The 8,033-nt window shown below is 42.0% G+C and overlaps 1 protein-coding gene across 2 annotated transcripts; it reads left to right on the top strand.

Annotated features, from left to right (window-relative positions):
- The first annotated feature begins 1,075 nt into the window (after positions 1 to 1,075).
- fbxl9 (F-box and leucine rich repeat protein 9) lies at positions 1,076 to 7,537 on the top strand. 2 transcript variants are annotated; one of them, XM_087177966.1, is made up of 11 exons: positions 1,076 to 1,415; positions 1,654 to 1,718; positions 1,842 to 1,976; positions 2,910 to 3,089; positions 3,894 to 4,199; positions 4,488 to 4,704; positions 4,929 to 5,086; positions 5,181 to 5,396; positions 5,496 to 5,708; positions 5,810 to 6,027; positions 6,115 to 7,537. In XM_087177966.1, the coding sequence occupies exons 3-11, from the start codon at positions 1,953 to 1,955 to the stop codon at positions 6,281 to 6,283; spliced, it is 1,701 nt and encodes a 566-aa protein (XP_087034092.1). In that variant the 5' UTR covers positions 1,076 to 1,415; positions 1,654 to 1,718; positions 1,842 to 1,952; the 3' UTR covers positions 6,284 to 7,537. The 2 variants fall into 2 exon arrangements, with proteins under 2 accessions (XP_087034092.1, XP_023277039.1); XM_023421271.2 differs by having other exon boundaries at positions 1,617 to 1,718.
- The last annotated feature ends 496 nt before the right edge of the window (positions 7,538 to 8,033 follow it).

The raw sequence follows: 8,033 nt of genomic DNA, 5'->3' as shown, positions 1-8,033 counted from the left end.
TTAATTTGTGCTGTGAATGTGTTTTATGACTCAGTGATGGTTAATTTTTTTTATAGATGGTTTGATTATTGATACAGCCTCAGAAGATGCCCATAAACCAGCTAACCATACTGCCAGACAAGCTGTAGAAAGGAATGATTGTGTGTGTGTAGTGAGACAGAGAGAGATGATTGCATATTGAACTCTATATATATTTGTACACATATATATTTATATGTGTGTGTGTGTGTGTGTGTGTGTGTGTGTGTGTGGGTCCTTAAACTGGATTTTGTCACTGATTTAGCCCTGTCTTTTGTGAATTTTGTTTAAATAAATGACTGTTTGCAGCATATTTTCTCCTGAGTTTTACGTCGGATCTCCAATCATCAACTCACGTCAAAAGGCCAGACAAACAACATGGCAAACATTCAACCAACCAACTCCAATAACATCAGCTGGCATTTTTCTGGTGACGTTATGTACCACTGTGATATTCTTGAGGTGAGCCTTTGGATAGTCCTGGCCTGTCAGTCAATCAAATGCTAGCAAGGCTAAATCAGTTGTCTTGGAGACGTAGCATCCAATTCTGTCCTACATATCCAACTCCACCAATTAATTAATTCATCAACATATAGTGGGTTTACTGTGAAAGCAGCTAGCTCGGGCCAACAGGGGGCCGCATGGAAATACTCAGATGTAGATCAACTCAAACTGAAAATAAGTACAGTTCTTAATCTATATACTTGGTTAGTTTCCAACACAATCAATTATGTTTTATTTCTTAAAATGATTGGAAAATACAATGTGATCTTTTTAGTTCCTGTAACTCTACATCAAATAGCATCATCTATCACAATCATGGGTCTTAAAGTTGTATTATACATATATATGTCTGTGTGTGTGTGTTTGTTTTAGACTGACCTAAATAAACTGAAACTATATGTAGGTCATGGTGTACTAACTGTCTTTAAGGGAGTCATAGTGGTTTTTGGAGAGCATAGGTAAAACAGAACAAAAACCTCATTTCCCACAATGGTTTGCCCCCTGACGTCACAGGGTTTTCCCTCTCCGGTCAGCTGATCCAACTGAAGCCAGTCTCCCGGCGGAAATGTACAACCTGTGGTAAAGTGTAAAGTAGCTTAGTGAGATGACAGCGGGCAGCATAGCTCTTCGTTAGCTCCCATTGATCTGAAATTGGTCATTTTCATTGATTAGTTAACGGATAAGAAAGACACGAGTTAAGGGTTTCTGTTCACTTTGTAGCCATTAGCTTAACGGCTAAAGGTAGTTAGCTACAGCTCTTTAAGTTGTGCAGTTTAAGTGGCTAGCTGATTGAATTGTGATGCTCTGGAGATCTTTATAGTAACCAAGGAGAAGCTGAGATGGGAGACAGCGATGGGGAGGACATTAAGGAAACACCTGAGCTGCCTGTGGAGGTGAGTTAGACAAACAGCCTTTTCTTGCCTGCAGAAACACAGTGAGCCACTGGTGGATGAGCATATGGCACACTGCCACAGCACAGTCATACTGTATGCTGTTATTTGAGTAAATAAAAAGGTGTCCGGTAACCCTCAGACCTCTTGCAGGATCAGTGACTTCACTGTATTTTAATGCAGTATTTCTGTGTCTTGCTGTAGATCGTAGTTTACATCCTGAGCTTTCTTCACGCTTCAGACAGAAAGGAAGCCTCACTGGTCTGTCGCAGCTGGTACAATGCCAGCCAGGACCTGCGTTTTCAGGTAATTTACACACTGAGACACATAATGCATGATAAATGTGGATAATATATTGGTCAGAGGGTGCAGATTCAGTGCACGCCAGTGTTCATCATGTCTCCTCTCTGTCTGTTTCTCCCCGTGTAGAAGAACGTCACCTTCTGCTTCCCAGCTTCAGCCTCGTCCCTGGAGCTGGTCAGGGGTCTGGGCTGCAAGACACGCTGCAGCCTGGTTATCAGCCAGCTCGATGGCTTCAGTATGTCCCGATCACTGCTTCTGGAGGTGCAGTATGCCGTCATATTTAAGACATACATCACTACTTTGATCAGCCTCAGTATTGATAGCTACTGTGTGACACATTTTGAGATCTTCAGGACTTTTCATATCTGAAGATTAACGCTAAGTTGAGTATTCACTGGACGACTGTGGGGAGAGTAACAGCTTTATTCATTAAAGATATTCTTGTAAAATTTTCTAACTGGTCAAGCTTCAACTTAAGAAGCGGTCAAATTGAACTAATAGTGATTTTACTGAAGAACACTCACAGACCTGAAATAAATCCCTCTTTATGGTTCATCAAGATTAAACAAGACGAGTCAAAAAGCAGAAGTGGATGGATGAAATATATGATAATAGGGGAGTGTTTGGATAGGTGTTCCCTCTGTCATTGAAAATTATATCACTGCTGTCATGTGAAGACCTTGTTATTCTGTTTTCACTTCAAATGATCACATGCTTCTTTGCGGGTTCAGAGAATTCCCTAACCTCCAGGGCTTATGAAAGCCTTTTGAAAAAAAAAAAAACAACAACCTGTTGAACAAAGTTGAGTGGATTTTATTTATCTTGGAAACACATTGCCACCAGGCAAGAAAAGACGCCTCTCCTCCTGAAAGTCTAACAAGAAATTTTAAATAAGATTGATTTATTTTTAAGGAGAGATTATCGCTCTTACCTTAATCTCCTGTTCTACTGACCAGGATGTAGCATATTCATAATAGACACGGTCCAAAGTTCAGAGCAGCAGCAACAAATATAAAAGATACAAGATAGAAAACCATGATTGTTGCCTAGAAATATGAGGACAAAGTCTAACCCTACCAGTGTTTATTTAGTGTACCAATGTAGGAGTTAGATCATATGAGGAAGTTAGGTGACGCTATAACCATCAACATAAGGAAGCAGCCAGTGAATGAAACAGTGTACCTCCCTCTTCAGGTGGGACTGTGTCTGGGCTCTAAACTGGAGAGCTTGGCCCTGCCTGGCAGCAGTATAACAGAGGCCTCACTGCTGGCTCTGCTTCCTCGCCTCACCTCCCTCCGCAGGCTGGACCTCAGGGGCCTGGACAGCCTCTTCATGTCTGGAGCTTTCCTCTCCAGGGAGGAGCACAGACAGCAGGTATTATATATTATGTCAGAGTTTGATGGCAGCCTGAGGTTGGCCATTGTTTCAATAAGACCCGAAGAGCTGACCGTCCTGCCAACATGTCAGTTCCTTTAGGGTAATCTTCAGGTATATCTGTAGGTAAACTGCATTTCGACACTGGAGATCAAGTAAAATATTAACAATAAAATGTGGTCAGAGACATTAATTAAATTCTATCATGATGGAGAAAAAAAACTCCTGCTAAAATAAAGTTCAATGTTCGCTTTTGATGCAATTAGTTTTTTGACAAAGTCGGTGGCATTCTTTCAATTTAGTGTTGTTAAGATACTTTTAAATCACATATTTAAATTGATTAAATTGTAAACAATTTTTTCAATGTGCAATATAAATAGTAACAGTAGATGAATAGACCCAGGTATACATCAAATTCCTCTGATGAGCAATGCAGCACTGTTTTTGGTATTATATTTTTATTGATAAAACAATAATAACCTGCCTTAAAAGGTGTGGAATTAAGGCAGTACTACCATTATATCTGTTCTGCAGTTCACATAATCCTTTATTTCTCAACTATACCATTTCTTTATTTACTGCTCTCTACCATTGCAGCATCATTAAAACCTGCTCTCTTGCTGTGTAGCTCTGTCTTTAGTCATCTGATAAGAAAAGGGTGTTGGCAGTGATTATTAAATGAAACCTTTCACACCAATTCTTTCAGAGTAGATTTCTATTGGCATTGTGTTTGCACAGCTTTATTGTTTTTGCCACCTGTAGTAATGGTCCAGTTTCAGGTCAAACATCATTCTCTTGTTCCAGGTCAGGTCAGCTCTGTCTGGTCTGGAGGAGCTGGACCTGTCCGACCTGCGCTACCTCTCTGACCTCACCTTCAATCGGCTGACCGGCTGCACCCCGCGCCTCCGCCGGCTCTCGCTGGCCGGCTGCCATATCGCTTTCGAGTTCGACCCGTATCGAGGGTGCCCGGTCGGGGCTGTTGAGGACTCGTCAGCATTACTGTCACTGAGGAACTTGAAAAGGTTGTTAAAAGAGCAGAAATCCACCCTTGTAGCTCTGGACCTCAGCAGAACCTCCATCACCCCTGAGTCACTACGCACTATTGCACAGGTCAGGATCCTTGAAATCCCTGCAACAGCTTCTTTACTGCTTGAGCAGCAATTAAGGATTCCTCACAAATAAAACTGCTCAGCTTATATCTCAACACCTATTTTTATATTATACAGATACAAGAAGCTGCACTTATTCTTAAGAATTCAATAATAGTGATTGTTTTCATGATTTTAGCTTGTCCTTTAACTTCGTTGAAGACAAAGAGTTTCAATTGGTTGTCCTAATAGAAGACCCATTGTAGGATTTCAAATCATTTTTACTGTCTTGATATTCTCTCTGTTGCAGGTTCAGGATTTGGTCCTAGAGGAACTGTGTCTGCACGGCTGTAAGGAGCTGACCGACTACTCAGTTGAGGCTCTGGTGAAGCACCAGCCGAGCCTTCAGAGACTGAACATCAGTGCCTGCACTGAGCTGACCAGCAGGTCTGTAGAGGCCATAGCAGGGGGCCTAAAGTCACTGATGCACCTCTCCCTGTCCCGCGACTGGAGGATCACTGAAAAAGGTGCCCATGGTGTATTTCTGCTTTTGCGTGTCTCATAGACTTAAAGAATCATTTGTAAATATAACAGAACTAACTGTAAAGACTTGCTGGTAGCCATTAGAAGCCACAGTGTTCATTACACCCCACAGCAGTTCAAACAACAGCTAAAATCTAATGTTTGTCCCGATGATGTGCTGCAAGAAAAATGTGTTACTCTTTAAACGGTGGTTTCATGTCGTCCACAGGCCTCGCTGACCTGCTGTCTGTGTCTTCCCTGAGGAGTCTGGATCTGTCTGAGTGTCTGAACATCAGCGGACCCGAGATGGTGAAAGGCTTGACGGGGTCCAAAGCTGCCAGAGCACGGCTGGAGACGCTCAGCCTCAAAAGCTGCACCTACATTAGGGTCAGTCAGTGTCTGTGTTTGTGTTTTCATGTGTAACTGCATTTGTATGAAAGGAAATTTAAAAAAAACAAGCTTTTCCCTCCTCTTTGTGCAGGATCTTGCGGTTTTCTCTCTCACCCAGCTTCTTGGGGACACTCTCTGTGAGTTGGACCTGACCTCATGCGTCAACGTGACTGACCTGTCTGTGTGTGCGATCGCCACATACCTGCACAGGCTGGTAGTTCTGCGGCTTGGCTGGTGTAAACAAGTTACAGACTGGGGTTTGCTAGGAATGGTGGAAACATCCAAGTCTGAGCCTGATGATGAGATGGTGAGAACTTCAGACAGGTGGAAGGTGTTTTAAGAAGTAAAGACGACCTTTCCTTCCTCCTGTCAAAGCTGTTGTAATAATCTACTATATTCTCCACAGGGAGACAAGGGTCCCAGGTTCACCCGGACCTTCGGCAACATGGGCTTCTTTAAGCCTCCTCGTCTGCCTTTTGAGGAGCGACCCAAGCTGGTGACGCAGAACGACCTGGAGCAGTTCACACAGCAGCCGGGAGCTTCCCTTTTAGCTCTCAACAGGCTGCAGGAGCTGGACCTCTCTGCCTGCTCCAAACTCACTGACAGCAGCATCACACAGGTGGGAGGCTGAGGAGAGAAAAATGTGTGATTTTGGAGCAGGAATGCAGAGTATTCAAAAAAACAAAAATCATGACTTGATATTTTTTCTCTTCTATCCAGGTGGTGCGCCACCCAGACCTCCACCGTCTGTCTCTCTCCATGCTGCCAGAGATCACTGACGCCAGCTTGGCGTCGGTGGCCTGGCACTGCCGCAGCCTTATCAGCCTGGCTCTCAGCCACTGTCCTGGTATCAGCGACCGTGGGTTGGCACAGGCTGCGCCGTATCTCCACAGACTCCAGCACCTCTACCTCTCCTGTTGTAATAACATCACTGACAGGTGAGTGGCACAACACCCCATATCTAACGTATCTCTACACACAGATAAAAAAATTAATTCTGAGCTTTTGACCTTTAAACCTCGCAGATCCCTGTTCATCCTGATGCAGCACTGTAAGCGTCTGAGAACGCTCGACATCTCAAGGTGCAAAAACATCTCCGTTACAACAATGGACCTCCTTCAGTCACAGCTGCCCTTCTTGGAAAACGTCCACTACAAGTTCATAGGTGGGGCTGATCTTACTCTTTCACTCTGACTGAATGTCGTGCATGACTGCCGGACCAATTACAAAACCTGCTGACCAAAGCCTGCTCCATGAGTTGAGCTTTTGCACATCTCAACAATTTGCACAAGAATTGAAGGAAGCGTTGACAGTTTACAGTCTGAGCTACTGTAAAACCTGTCATCTGTAAGTCAGCCTGTAAGTGATTTATTTTATTTATTTATATTTTAAATCTCTCTCGTATAGAGCAGGTGCCACTTGCACAAAACCGATGTGGAAGTACTTCTGCTTGTCTGGTTAAACATTTCCTAAGTATGTTCATGCTTGGATTCAAATAATCAGACCAGGCAGACAAAAATGTATCGGACTGAAAACACACCCATCCTAACCGCCACTTTCAAAGATCATTAACTGTTGAGTCCAAGCGGAAAATGTTTTGGTGTAATATTTATGTTTAGTGTATGTGGTGTATCACCGCTGAAGGCACAGATTTCATCTAGGGAAGGCGTTTCAAGGTGCCTAGTTTGTGCACAAGTACCCAATAAAATCAAGTGAATTCCCCAAAACTGAAACACACAACTGCCACAGTAAAAAATATTCTCACTGTCTAATCATAATGAGAACGGGAATTGTTTTCTTGTACATGAGAGATTTTGCTTGTTGTATTAATTCCCTTGTAGTGACAAGGTGCTTTTATCTAAGTTAAAAGGTAAACAGTATACATCAAGAACACGAGCAGAAGCTGTCCCATAAGAAACAGTGTTAGTGAGACTGAAAGTTAATTCTTAATATATATGATAATATAAACATTTTAGAATTTTGAAGCATGTGACTTAAATTGACAGATCCTATATTGTTTTTACATGATGACTTTCAGGTTTTTTGCTTAACATTGAGAACATTTCTATTGTGCTTTGAGCACTAAAAGGAGGAAAGACTTGATTTAAATGCTCACATCTGTATAGCTTTGGAAACATGCTTTTGATTTTTGTCTTGATAATTTCCTCTTTTTTAAATCAACAAAACAGAATAATGGATCAACCCGTTGCGTTGAACTAACTTGAATTCATTTAAGGGACCAATCTCTCCACTTTTGGTCTTGCTCAAGCACTGTAGTCTTATTAAAGAAATAATATCCCTTTATACAGTATGTACATTATTGAAAATGTTTGTACTGTTGTAACAGGGCATGACGGACTGTCACAGAGGGAGACATATATACTGTAAAGATGAAGAATCAAGTGTAAAAGATGTTGATTTTATAAATAAACCAAAGTTTGGAGACTACGCTAGCAGAGAAACACAAGTTTTTTTTTTTTCTCAGTATAAATCAAACTTTTTATTCATGTGAAATCACCCAAAGCGCATGACTCAGAGTGAGCATCATCGCAGAGGGGGGTGTGTCAGGAATGCACTGCAGAAGAAAGTCGTGACCGTGCTGAAATGTAATAACCCGGTGCCAAAAACTGGCCGAAAACACACACACACTATGATATTCTGTAGATCTGTGTCAGTTCTGTGCTGCTTGCAGCCCCCAGTGAATGCATGGTGAGATTGAGCGCATCACATTATAATAATTACCTTGTATAAAATGATTCAGTTAGAGTTAAATCAGGGTTCAATGCAGTTCTGTGTCGTACAGACTCACAGGGATGATTGTTGGTCGGATATTAAACTAGTCACAAGTTTTCTTTCTAATTTTCAAACTGTTGATTGTTGTAAAGTTGTAAAGTGGCTTTACCACCACAAGAAAAAAAAAAAAAAAAGTCAGCTTAGTACCTAA

This window comes from Seriola lalandi, unplaced genomic scaffold (assembly GCF_002814215.2).
Source record: "Seriola lalandi dorsalis isolate HSWRI2012SDOR001 ecotype SW California unplaced genomic scaffold, Sedor1 jcf7180002054671, whole genome shotgun sequence".
Taxonomy (NCBI): domain Eukaryota; kingdom Metazoa; phylum Chordata; class Actinopteri; order Carangiformes; family Carangidae; genus Seriola; species Seriola lalandi.
Note: the sequence above shows the minus strand (reverse complement) of the source record. Positions and strands in the feature narration are given on the sequence as shown.

Bases quoted from the DNA above. Each gene is read 5' to 3' on its own strand.
- fbxl9 (XM_023421271.2), top strand. From the start codon at position 1,362: ATGGGAGACAGCGATGGGGAGGACATTAAGGAAACACCTGAGCTGCCT. The intron at 4,705-4,928 runs GTGCCCATGGTG...TGTCGTCCACAG, and splicing joins CTGGAGGATCACTGAAAAAG to GCCTCGCTGACCTGCTGTCT. The intron at 6,028-6,114 runs GTGAGTGGCACA...TAAACCTCGCAG, and splicing joins TGTAATAACATCACTGACAG to ATCCCTGTTCATCCTGATGC.